Raw genomic sequence first — 24,443 nt, forward strand, 5'->3', positions numbered from 1 at the left:
TTAAATGATATCGTCGTTTTCGGAAAGCACTTCCGTTTCTACGTCCACTATCGACAACATGGCGTAAAGAAATAGTCCCCACAAAAGACACCACTTTAAATGGACAGATTTGGATATACAAAATGGAAAGTCGTAACTTAAATGCTTAAATAGTAAATAAACATAAAAAAAATCTTTTGTCGTTATTACAGTGTCTTTGTTGATATTTGTCTTTTGGCGGAAGTGGTGTTCCTTTCCGCGGAGGCATAAACTTTTGAGGGTGAGTGACACACTTCCTTTTTTCTGTGGCCGCCATATCGAGAGGAGCGTGGTTCCTGGCGAGCCGAAACTTAAATAACTATTATGGTGAGAAACTAATGCCATGCTTTTGTGTAACATGTCGCGTTGTTGGAACAACGTTCTATTAAGGTTACCACCTAGAGGGGTTATTTATTTTATTGTAATTAACAGTTTCGAGCTGCATTGCACCCGGCCCCAGCAACTAGCACGAGGAGCCATTTTTAACTAGGAGTCGGCTAGTCTCCTTGTGACACGTGTGTCGGCTTTTCCCATAACTCTTCTATCGAAGTCAAATAATTCACATTTACAATAAATTCCAGAATAACCACTTGCGGCTGTTGTTAGTGTAGATTTTACGATTTTATTGTGTTTCAGCAATGTTTGCAAGTAAATAAAGCGCAGTTTGCAGGCCTACGTAGTTAGGCTAACTAGTGGCTAACTAGTGAGCTAACAGGCCCCGTTCGGCGTCTTTGCAAGATAAATGTAAAAGATACTGTATTCATTTCGTTAAATAAAAGATAGCTATGGATTGTGTCGCCTCTATTTGCATTCTACTTCATGCCACTGAAGTTGTATAATAGGTTTGTGTACTCATCGAATCGCTACTGAAGGTAAATAATGATTTTGATTTTTAGGCCTGTGCCCGACCCCTAATCTCGGTTTACACCGAGAAAGGAGACTCCTCAGGCAAAAATGTAGTTATGCCTGCAGTGTTCAAGGCTCCCATTCGCCCTGATGTTGTCAATTTTGTGCATACCAACATGCGCAAGAACAGTCGCCAGCCCTATGCAGTCAGTGAGCTGGCAGGTGAGTGATTTAAATACCTGTCAGTACCTCATGTAAACATTTTATCCAATGATGTTAGTTATGCAGTTATATGTGTATTTTAGGCCACCAGACCAGTGCTGAGTCCTGGGGTACAGGAAGAGCTGTGGCCCGTATCCCTCGTGTGAGGGGTGGAGGTACTCACCGTTCAGGCCAGGGTGCTTTTGGAAACGTATCCTTTTTTCAGTTAGACTACTTACCACTTCTAGGTAATTGTCACACATGCGCTGATGGTGTAATTTGCGTCCAACACTGCATCCAGTGACAGAATGCCTCCTGTCAAATACTGGCTCAGTTGACTGACGAACATTGTTTCTGAGCATGACTGTACTATTATAAATAATGCGTTAGTGTTTGAATAATAACCTTGACTTTGCTATAAGATGTGTCGTGGAGGGCGTATGTTTGCCCCCACCAAGACCTGGCGTCGCTGGCACCGCAAGATCAACACGACCCAGAAGCGTTATGCCATCTGCTCGGCTCTGGCTGCTTCTGCCATCCCTGCACTTGTCATGTCCAAGGGTGAGTGGTACCTCAAATGGATCACAATGCTAAACTGTTGATTCAGTAAATTAAGTTGTGACCACTTGCAATGATGGTGTAATTTGCGTCTGACCCTGTGAACAGTGACAGTTGCCTGCTGTCTCAAAGCTGTCACAGGGTATTGATGTGTGTTTTAAGTCTGAGCAGGTTCAACTCAAGCCTTTTATAGTCAATGTGTGGTGTGCCGAATGTTGACATGATCTCCTCTGCAGGACACCGTGTTGAGGAAATCCCAGAGGTCCCTCTGGTGGTTGAGGACAAAGTTGAGGGTTACAAGAAGACCAAGGAGGCAGTGCTCTTGCTGAAGAAGATTAAAGCCTGGAATGACATCAAGAAGGTAGTCACAAGTTCCAAGAATTTGATTCAATTTCACCATGAACATTGGTAATTCATGAATAGGTGACTATAGCGATGTAAATCTCCAATTATCAGGTGTACGCCTCTCAGCGCATGCGGGCCGGTAAGGGTAAAATGAGGAATCGTCGACGCATTCAGCGCAGAGGGCCTTGTATCATCTATAACCAAGACGCTGGTGTCACCAAGGCATTCAGAAATATTCCGGGTATGTTTTCATATTGTTGGTGGTAGTGGTTAAATATAATTTTACAAATGATTGCTCAAATACTACTGAATAAGATAATCTTGACTTCATTTTTTTTTCCCTGTCACGTGTGCACCGCTTAAGTTTGAATATGGGCCATAAACATTCTTGATGCTAATTCTCATCTGAAAAACCCCCCATAATTTTTTATATGGCCATAAGTGTAGCCCTTCGTGGCTACCGATACCTTAAAAAAAAAAAAAAATGGGGGGGCAAAATACACAAAATGAATTTAAATTGTTTAAAATTAACTAATCTAAAAAATGTGAAGAATATCAGCTGTTTCACCTAGTTCAGTGGTGTAAATGTTCTTAAATTATCAGTTAATTTCACACAGTTGAAACGGTGCTGGAGTAAAACTAGAACGCTGAAGCCGACTTTGAAATATTGACCACTAACATTGTCGTAACAGTCGTTTGAATAATGTAGTTCTCACCCAGAGTGATAATCAGAGGGCCGTGCTTTTCCGTCTGGTGATGAGCGTGCATGCAAATAGATGGACACATTTGATTTTACTTCTTGTCAAATGACATTCACAAATTTCACACTGTCAGCTTGGTAATGTGCGGTCTCATTTTTTAGGTCAATAAATTATTTTTATGGGATTCTCATACCTCCGAATTATTTTGTCAATCATGACCTTTCAAAAATGTGCAATTAAGTGTATATATATATTTTTTTTTTAACCCAGGACTGATCAACTTAAAATGATGTGATTGGCCTGATGTCCGATAAAGTAAATTGTAAGAAGTTGCACTTGTTTTGCAGGCATCACTCTCCAGAACGTGAACAGGCTGAACCTACTGAGACTTGCCCCCGGTGGTCATGTTGGTCGCTTCTGTATTTGGACTGAGAGCGCGTTCCGCAAACTGGACAGTTTGTACGGCACCTGGCGTAAACCTTCTACCCTCAAGACCAACTACAAGTGAGTTTATTTTGGAACCGTGTCGTTTACTGTACTTACTGTGATGAGCTTTCCTACTTCATGGTCCGTGTTTTTGACACCAGTGATATGAATGAAGTTCTGAGTCTATTGAATAGCTCAATATGTTGACATTTTGTGTAGTAAATTAAACACCTTAAGTAATATAGTCCTGTTTCAGCTTGCCAATGCACAAGATGACCAACACAGACCTGGGCAGGATTCTGAAGAGCGAAGAGATCCAGAAAGCACTTCGTGCACCCAGGCAAGTGATCGTTTAAAGTGTCCCCCCGTTTCTGAGTCCTGGTATGTGTGAAGTCCTGAGCAAAATGCGGCACCAAGTATTCATATTTAATTGTATTGATATACGTCATCAAGAGTTTGCCTCCACCTTGCAGGAAGAAGATACACCGTAGAGTCCTGAAGAAGAATCCTCTGAAGAACTTGAGGATAATGTTCAAGCTGAACCCGTATGCCAAGACGGCCAAACGTCATGCCATTCTCAAGCATGACCCAAAGGTAAGAAACTGGCAACCACTCCTGGAACGTGGACATTGTATTTTTATCTGACATGATGGATGATTTGTGTTTGTTTGTTCCAACAGATCAAGGCTAAGATGCTGAAATCCAAGAAGAAGCCTGTAAGGAAGGGAGCGCCCAAGAAAGTCAAGGCTTAAATTTATACCTACCTGGAGTTCATTGAACAATAAATAAGTTTGGTTCAAATCAAGAGTCGGACCTGTCTTTCTCATTTTAGACTAGTACTCAGTAATGCATTCTATAAGTCATTAGAGAAATGCACAACCAAACTATACAATTTGACACGTTTCAAACCGTATACTGTTACTGCCAACTCTACTACAAATGTTATACCGTCAAAACTTTATAATACATGGTTTACCAAACTTGTTTTTCGTCAGTTTTTTTCTGGCCTTGGAACGAAGCATTTACGAAGAAGGTAAGAATAGTTAATGGCACGTGCATGTTAACGGCAACTTTTAGAACAAGTTTTCATGAAATTATTTTCTATAGGAATCATTGCAGAATGAAGTCAACCTTCCGAGCATACCCCACTGGGTGTTCAAGTTGGATGCTCCTATACATGGTCTGGGTGCTTCCTGCAAGATGGATGAGCTGCATACCACCTGCTGTTACCTGCTCGCCTCAATATTGACTGCAAGTGAGTTTCTAGTGTCTGACCACTATCAGAAATATACACTGCTACTATGATGAGCTTTCTACTTCAAGGTCCGTGTTTTTGACAATTGTGATAAGACTGAAGTTCTGAGTCCGGTTCATGGAACATTGATTTAACATGGTATTTGTGAGGAGAATAATTTGACTGGTATTCCGTCTTTCAGTCTGCTGACGATCAAGATGACCAACAGACCCGAGCTGGATCTTAAACGTGGCTTCCAGAAATAACTTTGGGCACCCAAGTAAGCAAAGTTTTGGAACTTTTATTTTTTTTAAGGCTGTGATGATATTCCCACTTCAGGTCCGTGTTTCTGAATCCTGATTAGTTGGAAGTTCTGAGCAATGCATGCCATATCTAGCTAGTGCTTATGTTTGTATGTAGAATTTAACTAAATAACTGCTGTTTTGCTCTTTCAGCACTACTGAAGAACTTGTGGAAGCCTGGGAATAAGCACCTGCTAAAACCAAAACATGATCTCAAGTTGGATTTCAAATAAGGCAAAGGCATCATGTTCACAGTTTAATTCACCAAACTTTTCACAACAGTTCTTAGCTTGAAGCACACTTACGATGGCATTATTCGTTAGAAAAAGATGGCTTTTCAGGCAGGCTTGCAAAGCAGCCCAAATTAGTTTCACTTTTGTAATTTCACTTGGCATGTAGATTTTGAAATTAAAATACATAACATTTGATTGCACTTTTTGGCCTTACACCTCATACACATCGTAGAGACCCTGTTGCACGATTAAAGGGCACCGCTTTTACGGTCTAATCGCTGGTGGTGGTCACATTGCTGAGCCATGAGTGGGCGTCCCAGGCTGGTTGAGGCCAATGGTGTTGCACAACCAGCCGGCAAAATCAACTTGCTCTGCCTCTGACTGTCTGATGAAAGGGTGCACCTGTTGGGAGGATGAAATGTCAGGTAAGCTGAAGCTTGAATTGTGTAGCACAGTGAGAATGTTTCATGTTATACACCAACCATCAACTGTTTCAGGTCTGCCCTTTCTGCTGGGTTCTTTATCAAGCTGAAATGGAGGTTAAACGGGTGATTAAGTATGTTAAAATCTATACGGTAGAAAACGCAAACAATTCCAGACATTCCATCTTACCATTTATTAACAAAGTCTTGGAATTCGGAGCTGAATAACATCCCAGGCAACTTTGGTGGAGGCTAACCAGAGAGTCAGGGAATATTGTTAGTGAAGTAGTTACCATTATGAAATGTTTACATTGTGTTGAAGCCTCACCTCATTTACTATATAGTCAAGTAATTCAAAGATGGCCATTGAAGGCCTACTGTCCGATCCATATGCTGAAAGTAAAAACATTCATAATTAACTTGCACTGTGGGGGTAAAAAAAATATTCAAAGGCTGGAACTTGGTCTTTTGACTTACAGCTGCCAGGTCGCCCAGGAAGCCCAGCCTTCGGTGAGGACTCTGCGGAGTTTGCACCTCCCACCGAAGTCCCAAAAATGTGTTCCAGCTCTTTTGTGTCAGGTGGTGGGATAGGGAAACGTCCAATGGCCATTTCAACCAGGGACAGACCCATACTCCAGATGTCTGACTGGACCGAGTAGTGGGTGCCCTGTAAACGCTCGGGCTGTGTAATAAAATAGAACAGGAAGTAATACTGTGCAAGAACAAGGTTAGCAACTCTGGCTAGAACGTCTTGACTGTGGTGGCCAGGCCGTTATGGTATTGCAACTGACTTTTCCCTTTTCCTTGGCAATTGCGTGGAAGCGTTCTGTCTTCGTCAACTTACAGACATGTAGGATCGTGTTCCCACAAAGGAGTTGGCCATGGAGTCTATGAGCTGCCCACTAACTCCAAAGTCGCACAGCTTGATCTCACCGCGGGAATTCACCAGGATGTTCGATGGCTTGACATCTGACAGAGGGAGAGATTATGTCAACATGTTGGGGATCTCGTCACTGAAGTTTGACAGATAGCATGCAACATATGGGATAAAATTTGTGGTTGTAATGTTGAATGAGTGATCCAATGGTACTGACGTATGAATACATCAGTGCGGTCAAAGAGTTTAGTTATTGACCTCTGTGCATGATCTTGTGTTTCTCCCTCAGGTACGAAAGCCCTTTAATCACCTGCAAAAAAAAATAATTTAAATTTTCAACAAATGGCAACATGCTGTAGTATTTTGTTTATTTTTTGCAGAGCCAGAACTTTTTTTAGCGGCGTGGCCACGGTGACACAACACAAGGGCTCATAAGAGGATGTATGTAAATTGGAGGTTCCCGGTCTACCTGTGCTACACACTGCACATGGCTGGTTAGTTAATTAATCTTAACAACACCACCCTAATACAATTCAGGAACAAATGGAGAAAAAAAAAAAGTTTTTCTGAGCTGCTTTACTAGATACTGTAACTCCTTTTTCAGCCAGTCAGAGTGATCAATAGTTACTGACGGCTGACACCATTTTCATCAGACATCGCCGAAGTTTACTGCTGAGCTGATCAAGTGATTCAGGTGTGTTTGAGGAGGAAAACCCTTTAAAATGTGCAAGACTGAGGTGAAGCTGTAAATTCACATTTTTCCCCACTAGATAGAGCAACTAAACCCTAATTGAGCTTTCCTCCATTTGCTTTGTTTAATGAAATGCTTGAGCGAACCGAGCTGTCCAGTGGGATCCACTGTAGTTGTTTGTCTTCATTTGCCATTAACCTGAGTCCATTTCAGTTTGAACCAGCATCAAAGAACGGCATATGGGCCTTGTCGATCCCTGGAGGTGTGAATTTATGCTTGCATGAGTGAATCAGCCCGGAAGTTTGTGAAAGAAAGCGGAATAGGAAGAGAGTGCAGGTACGTACGGCAATGCTGATTTTGCCAAGGATTTGCTCGGGGATCTTTCCAGCTTTCTTGAGTGACTGATCCAGGGAGCCACCATCCTAAATCCAGCAAGGAAGGAAAACAGCTGAAGGATCACTCCAAAACAAATTCCCATTAGAAAATAGAAATGCTACCATGTTCTCCATGCAGATACTGATTTCTCCATCACTGTAGAAAGCTCCATAGAAGCCCACAATGTAGGGGGAGTTGCATTCATGCAGCACTTGAAGCTCCCTTATGATTTGGTTCCTGATGGCAGGTTTGATCTCCAGATGGATGAGCTACAACAGGAAAGCAGTCACTCAATACTCACAAAAATTCCAGGATGAATCTAAAATGCCTTCTACTCAATTTTACCTTCCTGGCCATGATCAGACCAGACGGTCTGTGGGAAACCTTGAAGACGACCCCTCCGTTGCCCGCGCCGAGCTCGCATATCTTCTCAAAGTCGTCATCCTTCAGCTCTCCCACTTTCTGCTTCTGCGTCAGGAAAGCTTCCAGACGCTTGCGTTGCTGTTCATCCAATTCCAGCTCTTCCAGTTTCTTCTGCAGGGCCTCTAAGTTAGTTCTTAGAACAACAACAACAAAAAGACACATGAATGTCACAAGTTCTTCTAAAGGACTTTGGCAGATGTTGGTTCTTTTGAAGAATCTGCCCCCCCTAAAAGGACACAGGAAGCGTTTGTATCAACCTGAAGCCAAAGTGAAAAGACATAGCTTGATTCTGGCGATTTATTTGTCATTTGGGGACTGACGAGCAACCAAGTGGACAGAAATTCAGTGAGAGTTACTGGATTGAACCATTTCTATTCTCTCGCCCATCTTGTCTCTTTTGTTGGGCATGCAGCTTCTGTCGCTCCTTTGGGGCTGTCATGGTAACCAATTACCTTGAGAAGCCAACAGGATAAAGCAGTAAAGAGCTCTTTTGACAGGCTGCTCTTTTATTTATTATTGGTGTAGAGCAGCACTGCATCATTCTGAGTGGTGTCTCTTAATATCGAGTCTTGATTGACAGTGTCGTATATCTGCGTCGGGTGACTGACAGCAAAAATAAAATAAAAATGTTACGTTCTTTTATTTCTGATAGCAGGCCTGCATAACCATGAATACTGCATGCCGAGTTAGCTGGGGGCGGCGTGGGCGTTTTCTCGACAAGAGCAGAAAGGTGGAGGACGCCAGAAATACTGAAGCGGCCTGAAACACACACACACATGCACAATATGTGGGAGGGACCAAAAGGAGCCGCACGCTTGCTTGTGGCAGAGGAGGGAATTGTGCACGATGCAGGCCTCTTGAACTCCATCCACACAATGACCAAGGACATCTGCTAGTGTCGAAATAGAGATGCAGTGGTTATGTCATCTTCTGTACTTTAATTTGGAACTTTTTAGCATGCTTCTCTTACATAAACAAGGGCCTCATACAATATTAATGGTGGCAATGTGGGGGGGGGGGGGGGGGGGAATACAAAATATTCCATGTTTTATTTAGCGGAAACCAACCCAAAAATGACTGTTGTATGTGCCCGCACTAGTCTAAATATGGCATTCTGATTAATAGTGTGTCTGTGAAATGTGAGTTGAGCAGCAAAATCCACCTGTTTTTAATCCATCTTCGGGGGCAGCCATTTTGTCAGTTGCTATCAACTAAAAATGGCATCACAGCTGCTCAGGGCTCAGGTCACAACCAATCAAGATTCAGCTTGCCAACATCACATGACCAAACTCAGGAAACAGGTGAGCCGTGATTGGTCGTTAGCTGAGCCTGCACAACTGTGATGTAATTTTAAGTCGACAGCAAGTGGCAAAATGGCCGCCGCCCTGATTTGGATAACAACACAGTATTAATTAGAATACTGTGTTTAGACTAGTGGGGCTGGATACAACATGTTTGTGTTAAGAACATTTAGCAATTAGGCGAAAGTATAGCAGACTAGTGGTTAGCATTATTTGCCTTACAGTTTTGAGACTTGAGTTGTTGAATCTTGGCTCAGGCTTCCCTCCTGTGTAGACTTTGCATGTTCTGTCAGTGCTTCCTCCCACATTCCTAACACTTTGGTTAGCTTCACTGAACTGAACACTGAATTATCAATAGTTGTGAATCCGAGTGTGAATGCTTGTTTATATGTGGCCTGTGATTGACGTTGGGCATTCACGGTTGGACTCTGATCTTGTCTGAACACAGACTGAGTACTTCAGTGCGAAAGAGGTGGATTTCACCATGTCATAAATTCTTAACTGTTGTTTCATCAGGGTGTGCTATTCCTTGGCTAGTCACCACCTGCCTCAAGCAACAAGGAATGTGTTCAAGTATCACGCCAACACCATGTCGTCAGCAGCAGTAAAGCCAAGGCAACTTTTAGCACACGGTATCAACAATGAGGTATGTTTTTCAGTTTCAAAAAAAAGGAATGTAGTCCTGGACAAGTTTATAAGTAGCCTACAGTATTATAGGCATTGATGATCTATTCTTAGCATTCAACCATTTCTGCTGAGACAAATATTCACTCTCACAATCACACATAAGGACAATTTCGACATAGGAGGAAGCCAGATTTCTCACAAAAGGACATACAAGCACACAGAGAACACGATTCAAACCCTGAATTAACCTAAGAACTGTGAGGTGGACATACTAGGTCACCGTCTTCTATTGGCATTTACAAATTGCAGTTGTTGGCACTGTTCTTTGTTCAAGCATATTTATCTATTTGAGAGAATCAGAATATTTGAATAATATACATATACAAGATGAACAAAGTATGATAAGAATGACAATCAAAAGTGAATTTGTATTTATTTTAGATTTTGGCCTAGATTGTCTTTCAGAATAAACTTTGAAGGCTTGGGTTTTTGAGTTTTAACAATATTAACAATTGTATATTTCTAAATGAATAACTTTTTGATGGTGTCAGTCAAAACAGAATGTTGTATTATTAAAGGCAATATTGCTAGTGCTTGTTGGAGTCCTTGAGCTTGTGTGGTTGTACCTAATGTACAGGTATATTTGTTATTTAAAGACTTGGCATATAAATGTGGTGTGTATATATACAAAAATGAAGAAAAAAAATAACTGTGTGGGATACTGCATTATCTTAAGACTCATGATGACATAATGGCAACACAATAAAATATTCCGCCTCTTTGCCACCTTGGAAAAAGCATCCAGAATGAGCGTTGACACATTATATAATTCCCATCCCGCATGTTTCTTTGGCCCGGCTGGGAAGTGATAACTAGAGCACAGTGTCACAACTACTCACTATCTCAATTACTGGTGGTGGGAGGAAACCTACACACCAAACTTGTTTTGGGAACAAAAAGAGTCTGCATGCATCATGAATAGCCGCAGACATCTGCAGATTAGGATCTTATATAATAGAAGCATATCTATCAAATGTAATTGCAAAGCCCAAATTGAAATAATATACTGCAAGATCAAGATCACTCTGTCTAGGGAGTAAACCACGCAACTCCTAAATATAATCATACACACCAGGGGGTGGTTTGGTGACACTTACTCAGTGGCTCCGCTGCCGTTGATGATATTCCCATCGGGGATCGGGTTGAGTTGGATCGGCTCGGGCTTCCTCCTCTTCTGCATCGTGCTCACAAATGACAAGCGCAACCACCGCTATGTTGATGAAGATTGTTATTGTTCGTAGTAATAAGAAGGAGTATGATGAGGATGGAATGTGAGAAAGTGTTAAAAGAGCGACTGCGGCGTTGTGGCGACCTGCAAGACTGAGATAGTTATTAATGGCTGGATGGGAATCGTCCGGAAGATGTGACGTCACGAAAATATTTACACTGGTCTTCCGCATGGGCGTGCGTGGCTTAGCGCCCCCTCTGATGGTGGTGAGACGAATTACAACTCAACCTTGTAGCAGGGTTAAACCGGGACATTTTTACATTAAATAAATAAATACGATACGCCACCAGATGACAATACTGGCATAAAGATAAGATTGACATAGTTTACGTATCAATGTAAAATATGGGCAAGTTTAATTGAACATAAAGATGTTATAAACAGTTATGTTGTATGAACGTCAACAGGTAGATAACGCAAGTTTGCACATTCCGCCATCTAGTGGAGGCGCATTTATGGCCAATATTGGCGTGAAAGAGGAACTAAGACACATGATGTGTTCACCGCAAAATGAAACCAACCCATTTAGATGAACTGCAGTAAAATGTCTTAATGCCTCGAAGGGTGGATGTTTTAATTGCAAAACCGTCTCACATGTAAATGGGGACTTGTGTGCTCAGTTGACATTTCCTCCTTTTTGTCTATTCTGTATAAATTCGCTGCCCTTTTAAACGTTTGGATGCTCTAAGCTGAAACCCCCCCCCCGCAAATCCAGCGGAACCATTAGAACACACTGCCCATGTACCATGAAGATCACACGTCAAGCGTGACTTGAAAGCCATGGAAATGTGCTGTGACGTCTCAGCAGTCAAGCAACATTGTCCTGGTTGCAGGCGCACAAGGCCGCTGAGACGTGTCTGCCTGACCAAAGAGCATCTTGCTGCCAGAAGAATCTTTTTTTTTTTTTTTTTTCCATAAAGCAGCAGTGACAGACAGGGAGGAAAGATTGGCTGTGTCCTGTCTCAGCCTCACGGACGCAAGCTGTATAAATTCTTAAGTTGCTTTTGACAAATTGGCTTACGTGCACCCGAGCAGAGCAGGCCTCTAATACGTTACCGTTCTCCCGCTTGGACCATAAAACATCTACGCTCACCGAGAATTTTATTTTCACTGCATTTAACCTCTGAGAGTGAAATGTGTTCTTTAGAGCTGTGTGATAAAATGATATATTATTATTCCACAGAATTATTTTCCAAGCCTTTTGGGACATTGTGCTTCAGATTTATGCTCTGGACGAAATCTAATTTGTGAAACTCTCTCCCAAAAAATTGACGTTCAAAAAATGGGTTTTACTCATTGTTACTCGGCTTGGATGTTTGACCTTAACTGAGCCGGAAGATTTATGTGCACAAACACGGGAGTATTAATCTACTGAGGGACCAAGTGAATCAAATTAAGACATTGCAAAGTATTTTGTTAGGAATCTTGCTGAGATTCACTGTAGCCATTTTTGTTAGTAGGCTACTGTACTGTATATGATTTTAAGTTGTGGATTTAAACCTCCCACCACTTGGGGGAGCACTTGCACCAATTCGACACAAATCGAATTCATCGATAGGATGATGAGATTTCAGGTGTTGCTGGTGAGGGAATGCTGCATTCCAGTAAGGTGGGAAGTCCTAATTTTCTGACGTCATACCAGGAAGTAAGCACGGGAACGCCCATTTGAACTTGGGAATCACTCGACAATCGCGAATGCCATAGACACAAAGAAAGTAAATGGCAAAACATAATTTACATAATGATAAACATATTTATCTATCTATTTATTTATTTTGTAACAATGAGTTTAGCTATTTGGGGTGGGGGGTAACTTTACGTCATGCAATGTGATTTCGACTGACTGTGTTAACCAGAACAACAAACAGAATCAGGCATCTTTGTTGTTTACATTTGAATGGACTTTCAATGGCCCAAGCTGGTGAAGCCAGAGGGCAGCCATCTTACGTTGCCACTCTTACAACTTAAATGTGGTTTTCATAGAAAATACTTATCAATACACTAGGAGCTCTATAAGAACTAAGGGCAGCCTCTTAAAAGAATGAACTTCACTGTTTGCATCAACCATTTAGCGTTTACTAAGTAATACAGAGGTTATATTAAAATACACGTTTCAATTTGCACAAGTTGAAACGTGGGCCTCCTCAACAGAAACTTTATATACACTTGCCTTCAAATATATGTTCTATATCTTAAAATTCAAGACATCCTACAACTTTAATGTCATCAGTTTGAAGTTATTTGTAAAATATTGTGCTGATGAATACTATATTAGGCATTGATTTGCCCGCCCTCCCCCTTTAACTTGCATGAAGACTAAGTCCAGAGCAAACACACAAGAGAGGGGCGATGGGAATTGCCAAGTGCCTCACAGAGGCCACTAAACTTCCCTTTCCAGACTTCAGTCCAACACACTACAGACAGCGTCTCAGCGCTGCCAGTGACAGCGAACGAGACATAAAAGAGTCGCGGGCCGGAGCAGCAGAACACACTGTTGTTTGATGCTGAGGATTTGTTGCCTCATCCGCCGCTACTCCGTGAGGGGACTTGGGGATTTGCGGTCAGGGATTACAGCAGGCCACGACGGCCGCCTCTGAAGCTGACGATAACAGCGGTCGCTCTCCGACTGGCCCGAACGTACAAATGCAACAACTGAGGCTGGCGCAGGATGGGACGACTTGAAGTGCATGCCCTCCAAGATGATTGCTGTCTGTGTGCTTGTGTGGCTTCGTTGTGGATGTTGTAGGTGTGAATGTTAGAGTGACTCTTATTTGTGAGTCCTGTGACTGACAGTTGATAAGTACACGTTGTACCCCGTTGGGATCGGCTCCAGGATGTAAGCAGTATAGAAAATGGAAGGATTCATTCATGGGGATCTGCAGCACCGCATGTAGGCCTGCTTCATTTGTGTCCCCTCTAATGGACAGGATGGAGCAACACTTTTTTTTTTTTTTTTTTTTTTTTTTTTGCCTCTGCAGAGTGTGAACGAACTGAAAGCCCCTGTTGTTTTGATTAGCGTTTGTTTGAATAGAAATTTATTTTCATCTTGCTGTTTTTGAGACACATGAGAACTGTCAACCCTGTCCTGCCCTACAAACCAGAATATTTTTCAAATGAAGTTGAATTATTATTAATTGAATAGAAATAAATGTTCTTCCAGCTCAGGGGTCAGCAACCTTTCCTGTCAAAAAAGCCATGTTAGGCCAAATAAATAACCAAAAATCTGTCTGGAGACACAAAATATTTGAACATTGTGATGAATGAAATGGTGTGTTATTGATATTCTAAAGTACTGGGGGCACAAGAGCTCATTAGAGCTGCACCATAACAGAAAAAATATGCAGCATCCAATACTTTTATTTTTTTATTTTTTGGTGTGTATGTGTGTGTGAAAGTTTTCATACTTCATTTTTCATACATTTTTTTAAGGACTTTTCTGCCTTTCTGTTAAATTTATGACATTTTTTGTCAATTTTAGGGACATATGGTAATCTTCTGCCTCTCTTCCTTTTTTTAGACATTTTTCCTGCCTTTTTTTCATGATCATTTTTATGGTAATTTTCAGCTTTTCTGATTCCTATTTGGACATTTTATGGTCACTTTTTGGATATTATTAGGTTGTTGTTTTTTTAGAGCCTTTCATCTCTTTTTCAAAATTTTGAATTTTTTTTAAAAATTATTTAATTATTCATTTTTTATTTAATCGTTAATTCATTTGATGAATATTTTATCTAAAATAATGAAAATGTATATGTAAAAAATATATATATTTTATTTTATTTTATTTTGTTTAGATCCACAGGAGAGGGACTGCTCTAGCTATGTGCCAGCGACGTACGTGACAGCCAGCCAGTCCCATGTGGTATGATCGTGTTCTACCAAACAGGCCCGAATTTCACAATGAGCAATTAAATTTGTGAGTACATTGAAACTAGATCATCATGTTAGTTTAAGTACTTATTGTGATATTAGTTTGGTAGCGTGCAGTGATATATTTTTGTATTTAAAATATGTTCCTTGGTTCAGTAAAGATTTGTTAATAATGCACTAACAAACTTATAGAGACAAACAAAAAATTTGGTACACCACAACTTTTCCCACTTTTCTCAAGGCGGAAAATTATTGCCGACTTCATCACCACGTTCTGTTGTCATTTGAATAGCGACATTGGAAAAAGCGGGAATATGGCCACAAGTCGTGTGAAAGGGGCCAGTGAGAGATTCATCCAAAAAGCAGCAAACCTTGCTGTCTCTTGAGAAGTGATGGATTGTGACATTTAATTCCGATCCTCATGTCTCTTAGATGTCGCCTTGTGCAGCTGGTTCCCATCTGTTTTTGCAAAGATAACTCGGCGAACCAATACAAATGCTACTTGCAAATGTTGTCTTTAGCATTCAGGAGGAGGAAAGCCAAAGAGCACACTCGCAGGATAGCACTTACACAATGTGCAACAACACATTTGCAGTCAAATGTATTGCTCCATGACAGTGAACGACATGAACTCATCAGATACGCGTGAATCTGAAAAGTTCATCAGGATTTTAAATGCATTTTGTGCTGCACATCTATCAATAGACTGCATTCATATAGCACCTTTCTATTTTCAAGGTTCACAAATTCCCACAGTGATGATGGAAGAGTGATATAGCAGCATCAGGTGCTACTGCTAGTTGAGCTTCTTAAAAACTTTGCTTTTTTCTTATACCTTTGATTAGGGACTTTTAAACAGCTTTAATTAAGTGTTTTTTATTATTTTAAACTTCCTCATGTTAAATGTTTTAAAGTTTGTTGAATAATGTTTTAAGATTGTTATTGTATGGTTTTTTTAGTATATTTTGTAACCTATTTTTATTTATTTTTCTTCCTCTGAATGTTAACTACTGTTTTTTTATGCTTATGTGTTGTCTTTCCTTGTGTAAAGCACATTGAGTTGCCTTGTGTATGAAATGTGCTATACAAATAAACTTGCCTTGCCTTGCCTTGCCTTGCCTTGCCCAAGGACACTTCAGCTGGACTGAAAGACCGCAGTGGATCAAACCTGCAACCTTGTGGACAACCATGCTGGCACGCAAGCTAAGATGGCCCAGAACACTGTGAGTTTCCACAATTTCACTTTTGCAAAAGAGATATAGACAGCTACAATAGAATATTATACCACAGAAATGCCAAATGTTCTAAACAAACAATGTTGATATGGTATATGCTACAAATGCAATGTATCCGATACAATGATTAAGATATTTATAGACATTTGAAAGGACAATAGAAAGCCTTCTTTTTTCTTTTATTTGCTGTAACACAGCCACAATAAAGTGCAATTGTACATCCACAACAGTAGGTGGCAGTGGCACTCTCATTTTCAGAGAGTGCACAAGGGGTATTAGCTTCTCTGTAGAGGCGTATGTACAACAATATTATACACAAAATACTAATTATAGTTGCGGTAGAGTTGATGTGGCACAAAATATTTTCTTCCTCCTGCGCATCTAACTCGTTCACTCCCAGACATTTTCACTGCTTCACTGCAGCAACCCCCTTCGCTCCTGGCTGTTTTCCTAGATTTTGACTGATTTTACAAGGCTCACAGAATATTGTGTTCTATTGCTATAAAAACATGGAACCTACAAAAAGAAAGATAAGAGTCTCTTCTTTCATCAGGAAAAAAAGTTGCAATTTTGCATCCATTAGCATTAGAATATAGCAAAGTTTCATCAATATTCACATTCCTGGTGAAAACACTGACAAAAAGAGCTTGTTGCAACATGGCCCTGGCTGCTCTCTTATACTCTGCTGCCACCTGCTGACCATGCTTTTAACAGTACTTTTAACTACCATTGCATTTAGCCACCTCTTCATGTCAGAAGCTGCCTTCTGTATGCTCTTGCATTAACCCCTTATCATACGAGCAATTTTGCCGAAAATGCTTTAAAAAAAAAAAAGTTGCATTCAAAGTAAGTTTGAAGCTGTTCCTGAACCAACAATAGAGTATCGGCATAGTTTATATATATATTTTTTAAGAATGTTTGCCCGCCAGAGACCATCCAAATTTTAAGGGGTTTAAAAAAATAAATAAATAAATCGTTTTTGGGATTGAATGACAAAGTATTAAAAACGTTTTTACACGTTTTGGGGCTTGAATGAGCTAAGAGTGGCCTTTTCTAGAGTACATATGCCAATATGATACTCTTTATTTTCCATTCTTGCATATCCATCTCATCATCATGAACCAAATTGGAATGCCACTGGCATGGATTTTGTTTACAAAAAAGAAATCATACTTAGTTCAATTCAATCCGTGGAACAAAACCATTGATGATTGACCAAGCAAACAATCCGTGAACATTTTCTAATCAAAATGCTCCCCTGTTGTTCCGATGAACAGAATAAAGACTCCCACGTCGGTGAGCTCAGGTGTAAAATCAGCTATTGACCTATCCAGCGCACGCTCGAAGTGAATATCGCGCTAGAAAGATACTGCCATGATTGACGTGATGCTAGGTTGCTTTGTGACTTCACTTTGCGGAGGCACACTTCCCGACAGAGACTTTAGTCTTTTGTGATGTGCCGGAAACTAACAGTCTGTGAACCTTTTCTAAAAAGCGCACACTTGAGTAGCTTGATGGCAATCTAATGAGGCAGCAAGAAGTGGAAAAATGTGAAAAGGAGATTATTTTTTAGATAATACGGAAGAGTGTGATTGCAAGCATGGGGGGCGGGGGCATCTCAGTGTATGTGTGTTTGGAGGGGGGAGGGTGTTGTCTCATAAACATGCAAATACAAGACACCTTCCTTTGTAATAAGTCACATGTGCGGTGTCCTAGCAGCAGGTTTTTGGGTTTAAACATTCATCAGAAGCACCTGCAGCAGCCCTTTCACCCAAAAAGTGCATTCTGAAAGAAGTCTCATTCCACCTGATGTGCTTCTTTTCTTGCTTCACCAGAGAACTGAGGTGTTCACTCATGCAGAAAAACGCTTGCTCCAATCATGATAATTAAACCTTTCCAGCCAATTTAGTCACTCTTCCTTCATATTTTATTGACTGCAGCTGCCAGTGGTTAGAAGCAGAAGGAATTAAAATAAAGAGAACGTATCTTGATTCATTATTTTGTATGGTAGAGCAGTCATCCCTCACAAACATTCCATTTACATTTACAATCACACGTTTGGACAATTTTGATTTTGAATTTATTTACTCATTATGATCCCTCAAGGGGAAATTCCAAGTCACACTTTCTGTGCTGCACACTACACAAAGAGCCAGATCACAATCACACACATGCAGATATGCAAGAAGAGAAATTGCAGTGAAAGGGTCACACAAGTCACACAGTTGTCGGTGCCTTGCTCAAGGACACCTCGACAGTAGTCAGGAAGCAGATTAGCGTCTGTCCAGCAACTATTTTCTGTTGGTACCCGTGGGAATCTGGTTAGTCTTTGGTAAATCTAACTACATGTTTTTGGAATATGCAAGGAAGCCGGAGTACGCAGACTCCACACAGGAAGGTCTGGACGTAGGTTTGAACCAGAATCTCAGAACTGTGAGGCAGGTGTGCTAACCAGTTAGCTGTTGACCAGCATACCCTACCCATAATATTTTAGGTTTAAAATCAGAGGCAGGGAAGGTATTCACGCTACTGTGTAAGTAAACAGAAGTACAGGTATTTAGGTTAAAAAGAGAAGTACTGATTCAACTCCTTGACAAGTAAAAGACTCTAAAATGTACTCAAATACAAAAGTAAAAATGTATTTTAACTGTCAGTTATGTACAACTCCTGTGAAAACTTGGTGAGCAAAGCTGCATACCAAATAATTTCCCTTTTGAATTCATTAGTCCTCATACGGAGAAGAAAGCGAGCTAGCTAGCTTGCTAGCATAGGGACAGACTATTACGCTATCAAAGGCATTAGCTTGCTAATGCTGTGAACTGACTAACAAAAGATACCAAATTTGCTAATGACGACAACTGGGAAAAAAAAAAAATACTACTAAGGGACAGTCTAATTTTTAACTGGCACCAACAATGAATAAGTTCAAGAAGATTGAACATTTGTCAAGGAAAAGAAGAAGAATGTGGCTTTCACTTGTTGAAGGTAAACGTTCACGTTTACCTTCCCATCACGTTAGCAACGCTAGCGAATGTTGATTTCACGTTAGGGTTTGTTCAAATTCACAAACATTTGCTAAACGTTCTTCTCGAGTTTTAATGATGTTTGTTGCCACAAATTTAAACATCAAAATTTCCGTGTGATCTCCATTTTCAGTGGTCACATATTTCAGGTCAGTATGTAGCAGATTTGTACAAATGTATGTTGGATAATGCTCGTCAGGAATTAATTATTCATTGTGTAATGATAGCTAATGGCATTTCGTCACATTTTGAAATTAAAAATAATCTTCATAAATCAAATTACAACACTCAGAACTTGTATTCACCTAGTAAGGCCGCCATTTTGACTTTTGACGCAATAGCTCAGACTTGTCAATGTTTTGTTTTTAGCTCTTGTTTTAGCAAATTTAAGGAGATTGGGAAATTTATAATGGGGCTGATATGAATTTATTAGCATTTTCAGAAAGAACAAACAAACGAATGAAGGAAAACAAACACGAGCAGGTAGTTCCGTTTCAAGATGGATCTCCAACATGGCGCAAATCATGACATGGTGTCCGTCTTTTTTTCTACGTCATCAACAGGCGTAAAGCACAAGTACAGTTACATCCCACCACTGTTTCAAACGTTTAAAATGAAGATGAGGAGCAAATGCGTGTTGCATGCAGACGCTTGTTTGGAAAAACGCGTGTCGGATGAAGGTGGGCGTGGCGTCGGCATCGGCGCCCGTGACGTCACCCTAGTTTAAAGTCGGCCGCGCTTCAGTCTCAGATAAGCATCCGCGGAGGAGAGAGAAGGAGCAAGGGAGGAGAAAGAGGGGAAGCCGCTGCATCCTGCGTGTGACTCAGGTCCGAGCACCGACCATGCTGAGCTTGCACTTAATTGTGGAAGAGCGTCACACCCGCGCCACCCGGAAATATCTCTTTTGTTGAGGGTGACAACTTTGCATCCACAGAAGGGGTGAGTTTGGATTCGTCGTCTTCATAAACGAAAGATGTCATTTTAATTGCCAGTGACGTGCGATGATGATACAGCGGCGATTTTTTTGCTCTGATGTATTTGCTTGTTTGTGTTTTTTTTTTTTTTTTTTTGAGTTGGGAGCACGCTATCGGTTGATTATTTTTGCTTTTGGAGAAGCTATCAGGCTGGTGGCTGTGATAAATTGGGCTTTCTATTTAATTGAGCTGTTGGCGAGTCTATGCTATGGAAAAAGGCGTCGTGTGCCAAAAGAAGGGGGTAAAAAAAAAAAAAAAAAAAAAAAAAAAAAGCCGCTATATCAGCCAGGAGAGCTTTTCAATTTACTGCCAATGCATTGTGTGCTCCAGCAACGCTATTAAAAGAAACATACATTCATACTAATGACATGTAAGTGACCGTCCGTGAATTGAAGTGCAACAGTGTGCAATTTTCTTCAAGTGAAGCCCAAAAACGCCTCATTGTCTCCCCAAGTGAATGAACATTTATAAATGTCATTTCCCTGCTTTTAGTGAAATGCTCAGCTTCACTTTAATTGCTCGCTTTTATCTAATTGTCTACCACAGTCTATTCTTTTTTTTTTAATGAGAGCTCGAGAGGAAGTTCTGTCCTTCACAGAGGGATGAGGACGACTGATGAATGTTCTGTTTCCGATCCGAAAGATCCCACGCGTACAATGTTGTTTCACAATTGAACCGCTAGATGGCAGTGGAGTGCAGGATAACGAGGCTGATTAAACTCCCATTAGTCTCCTCGTCAAAGTCGGTATTGTTTAATAATGAAGATGTTACTGCATTGTGGGAGAATAAACACGCCGAATCACGCCACTTAGTCAAATTAATTGTGAAATACATACACGTTGCAGTGTAGTGTGGATGTTTTGCACTATTAGAGCCGCATATATTACCGTGTACAAGCCATTAATCATAAGTAAATAATCTTTATGTAAGTGCATTTTTGGATTATTTATGCATCAATGTTTGGGAAAACTTAACTTTATTATGTGAAATCTTTGCTTGTTTATACATTTTAAATTGGACAATTATGTGAGAAAAATGAAATCAAACTATTGAATCCAATAGTGTGCAATGATATTTAAAGAACAAACAGACAATTGAAGCAACATAATGTTGAATCGGATCCACATTTTACACAATTATATTTAATATTCAGGTGAGCGTGGACATGCGAAACAAGACGAACACTATCATAAAGCAGATCCTTCAAGGACACAATAAGCCTTGCAAACTTTTTTGTGTTTCTACTTTACAGTCCAGTAAAACCCATCCACTGGAAATCCCGCCTTTAATCAATACGTGAAACTACTGCTGATGAGTCAAAGTTTGAGACTAGGGAGGCTTGACTTTTCAACAAGGATGCTTTGCTTCCATTGCTCCTTGTTTTTTTTTCATGTTTAGAAATAATGGAATGTATTTGTGTTAATGACATTTGAACAGCTGTTAGAAAAACACGTGCGCACACACAGTGTCAAATTTGCAACTCATTCTAGCGAGCTCAGCACTCTGAACCCCAGTTTCGAAACGACATTGGAACACATCAACATATATTGTTGTAACTCAAGACAGACTTGAACTCGGTTATTTTGTTCTTGTTTTTTTTCTCGTCTGTCAAAGCGCCTCAAAAGCAACAGCTCCCATGACCTTTATTCCGCGAATTAAGCTGTTTTTGCTCGCCGCTGACTGATAGCTCTTATTATTTCAGCAAAAAAGCGCACTGAACGTTGGGCAAACACCCTGGAGCCATTACAAGTGCATTAAGAAAAGTTAATGAAATACATGTCGGTGCGGTCTGCGCTTTGCTTTACTTTTGAAAGATGTGGCATTTACATGTTTGGGGAGAGGGGGTGAAAACGAAAGACAGCATGTAAACCTCTTTTCTCTTGTGTATAATATGCCAACTTGAGCCGATATGGGTATTTTTAAGCCGATTCCGATTTTTTGCCAGAATAAAATTCCAATAAACAGCCAATTAATTATAAATTAGATACTTAATAAAATAACTTTTTTTTTTTTTAGAATTAAATGTTACTGTTTTACAATAATTTGTCGTTTACGATTTGTTTTTTAAACTTTGCAACAGAGAGAAAAGAATCAGCAAAAAGCATCCAATTTTTTTTGACGATTTTAAAAATTTTTTTTTAATGGTGTTTGAATGTCATCTTTGTTTTATGTTGCAGTCAGCATCTAAATAAACTTCATTGGCCAAGTAAATAGGAACACGTGTTGAAAAAAAAAATCATTTGTCGATTTTAAAATTGTAATAGTATTGTCCAATTAAATTTTTCAAATCGGCCGAGCCCTAATTATGACAACTTGACAGTGACATCCAATATTTTTCCCAACCTTTATGCAACCACAGCAGATATTTTACATTAGAAAATGTCATGGCAATACCACCAAAAGAGTGTGAGAAAATTTTGACAAAATAATGATCATCTCAAATTTACGCTCAAATTTACTTACTCAGTGAAATTTGTTCTAGTTGAACACAAAACTGATATACTATTTATTTGTTACCATACGCCACAAATGAAAAGATTGGGACTCGATACTTTTTGTATCGATTATTATATCGATTATTCTATCGCTTAATGGAATAAAGTGATCAAATCTTATTTTGTCTTAAAGTATGTTAGAAAATTTTCCCCAGTTGTTTATTGGCTGCTCGATTATGGAAAAATATAATAATTATTTTGGTAATAATTGAAGTCACGATTATTCAAACGATTATTTTTTGGTACAAAACAAGAAAATGTTTAAACATGTTAAAATATTTGAAACACTATAATTATGTAAGTTCGTTTTGGACCAAACAAGATTTATTAAATTATTTATTTTAAAACAAAAAGAGGTGCAAATATATCAATTGAAACTACTTGAAATGAGTTTTAATAATCTTTTATTTTTGTTCACAATTATGCCAATTTTGTAATTGTGGCGTGTAATAATTGAAATTGTAATTGAATTTTGATTAATTGCACAACCCTATGTATTAAATTATTGTTGTTCCGTGTTTTTTTTTTTTTTTTTTTCCTGTGTGTGATAAAACGAACAAAACATCAATTCAGCAATATTAATGAGACGAATTGACGTTGTACTCGCCTGCCTTTTTGAAACTAATTCAGTCACTGGTTCAGTGATGGTTTTCCAAAGTAAAAACAAATGTTTACAAATGTCATATTTTGATTAAATACAAAAGATAATCCATCTATTTTGATGATGGACTACAGAAATTACAGAATAATCACTGTTGAGAGACTGAAACTGGAGGACTTGGACGATTTTAAAGGGATATTTTACTTATTTAGCCATTTTTGCCAAACATTATTTTGCCGATAATAAATTTGATATTTCCATTATTTTTCATGTACAAATAGTACCTTTAACAACACATTTTGCAACTTGCTTTCGACTGAAAATGACATCACAAGGGCTCAGGTAACTAATCACAGCTCAGCTTGCGAATGTCACATGACCAAACCGAGAAAACGGGTGAGCTGTGATTGGTTATCGGAGCACTTGTGATGTCATTTTCAGTTGACAGCAAGTTGCAAAATGTGTTTTTAAAGGTACTAATTGTATGTGAAAAATAATGAAAATATCAAATTATTTAAAGACAAAATATTAACTTTTTATTTATATAATGGGCTATGAATAAGTGAAATATCCCTTTAATTCAAACAATGGTTCTAAACGATAACTTGATTATTGAAATAGTTTATCGATTAATTTGATAATCAATCACTTGTGGATTAATCGATGACTTTTGACACTTCTAGAGAAGATACATTAATACTTAAGTATTGTGTTAGAGAGGTGTCTAATATCGTCATTCTCAAAGCGCCCACTAGTGGTATGTCAATCACATCCCAAATTCAGTTCAGTGGTATTTAACTTTTACTGCAATACATTTGCATTTAATCTTTGTTTTCAAACATTAATGTAGTTATAGTTTTGAACGTTTATGTACAATGTAGTAGCATTTTGAAGGTCGTTGTGCAAGTGGTCGTCATGTAATCCCTGGTTGGTGTATGTATATTTTAGGGATAGATCGATAATCGGCCGGGGCCGATTATCGGCGCCGATATTTGGCATTTTGACAAATATCGGCATCGGCCATGTTTTGAATCTGAAGGCCGATAAAGCTCACTGAGCAGGGGATACTTGCGAACGTAGCGAATTTGGGGTTTTCATCAGGATTTGTAAGATATTCGCAGTCAGTTTTTATTTGTCGTAAACACATTTGGAACATATTCACACAATTTTTCACCGCAAAAATCTTTTTGAAACGTTTTTACGAACCCTAACAAAAACCCCAAATGAGCTACATTCACATGAATTTGTTACTCAGTGAGAAATTATATATAGTTTGAAAGAATTCCCCCCCCTCCCCATTTTACTGCAAATGAATATCGGCTTGTAATATCGGTTATCGGCCAACTTGACTACAAATAATCTGTATCGGTATCGGCC

General features: G+C 39.5%; 3 protein-coding genes, 1 long non-coding RNA gene and 5 other non-coding genes across 12 annotated transcripts in view; 8 read left to right on the forward strand and 1 right to left on the reverse strand.

Annotated features, from left to right (window-relative positions):
• Positions 1-178: 178 nt before the first annotated feature.
• rpl4 (ribosomal protein L4) lies at positions 179-3,900 on the forward strand. The gene is made up of 10 exons (XM_077516764.1): positions 179-345; positions 915-1,086; positions 1,170-1,276; positions 1,488-1,626; positions 1,860-1,984; positions 2,080-2,209; positions 3,017-3,173; positions 3,352-3,439; positions 3,573-3,689; positions 3,776-3,900. The coding sequence occupies exons 1-10, from the start codon at positions 343-345 to the stop codon at positions 3,845-3,847; spliced, it is 1,110 nt and encodes a 369-aa protein (XP_077372890.1). The 5' UTR covers positions 179-342; the 3' UTR covers positions 3,848-3,900.
• Positions 1,328-1,426, forward strand: LOC144016827 (small nucleolar RNA SNORD16). The gene has a single exon (XR_013283034.1). It is a non-coding gene; the product is annotated as a small nucleolar RNA SNORD16 (small nucleolar RNA).
• On the forward strand, positions 1,693-1,793 carry LOC144016826 (small nucleolar RNA SNORD16). The gene has a single exon (XR_013283033.1). It is a non-coding gene; the product is annotated as a small nucleolar RNA SNORD16 (small nucleolar RNA).
• LOC144016822 (small nucleolar RNA SNORD18) lies at positions 3,209-3,280 on the forward strand. The gene has a single exon (XR_013283030.1). It is a non-coding gene; the product is annotated as a small nucleolar RNA SNORD18 (small nucleolar RNA).
• A 491-nt stretch (positions 3,901-4,391) lies between the features above and the next one.
• On the forward strand, positions 4,392-4,462 carry LOC144016824 (small nucleolar RNA SNORD18). Its single transcript, XR_013283032.1, has one exon. It is a non-coding gene; the product is annotated as a small nucleolar RNA SNORD18 (small nucleolar RNA).
• Positions 4,436-5,064, forward strand: LOC144016095 (uncharacterized). Its single transcript, XR_013282843.1, has 2 exons — positions 4,436-4,609; positions 4,785-5,064. It is a non-coding gene; the product is annotated as an uncharacterized LOC144016095 (long non-coding RNA).
• On the forward strand, positions 4,643-4,710 carry LOC144016823 (small nucleolar RNA SNORD18). Its single transcript, XR_013283031.1, has one exon. It is a non-coding gene; the product is annotated as a small nucleolar RNA SNORD18 (small nucleolar RNA).
• On the reverse strand, positions 4,875-11,002 carry map2k1 (mitogen-activated protein kinase kinase 1). The gene is made up of 11 exons (XM_077516763.1): positions 10,738-11,002; positions 7,575-7,785; positions 7,352-7,498; positions 7,199-7,276; positions 6,422-6,473; positions 6,131-6,255; positions 5,764-5,968; positions 5,615-5,679; positions 5,477-5,538; positions 5,347-5,392; positions 4,875-5,266 (listed from the first exon to the last, which is right to left on the reverse strand). The coding sequence occupies exons 1-11, from the start codon at positions 10,818-10,820 to the stop codon at positions 5,153-5,155; spliced, it is 1,188 nt and encodes a 395-aa protein (XP_077372889.1). The 5' UTR covers positions 10,821-11,002; the 3' UTR covers positions 4,875-5,152.
• megf11 (multiple EGF-like-domains 11) overlaps positions 5,166-24,443 on the forward strand; it is a 138,780-nt gene continuing 119,502 nt past the window's right edge. For 3 of the 4 annotated variants that reach the window (XM_077516747.1, XM_077516749.1, XM_077516750.1), the window contains exon 1: positions 19,757-19,935. The gene's annotated coding sequence lies outside the window, so the exon portion shown is untranslated. Of the gene's footprint in view, positions 5,290-9,469; positions 9,600-14,662; positions 14,785-15,867; positions 15,962-19,756; positions 19,936-24,443 lie in introns of those variants that run through there. The other variant, XM_077516748.1, reaches the window with a different exon arrangement.

This window comes from Festucalex cinctus, chromosome 3, assembly GCF_051991245.1.
Source record: "Festucalex cinctus isolate MCC-2025b chromosome 3, RoL_Fcin_1.0, whole genome shotgun sequence".
NCBI lineage: Eukaryota > Metazoa > Chordata > Actinopteri > Syngnathiformes > Syngnathidae > Festucalex > Festucalex cinctus.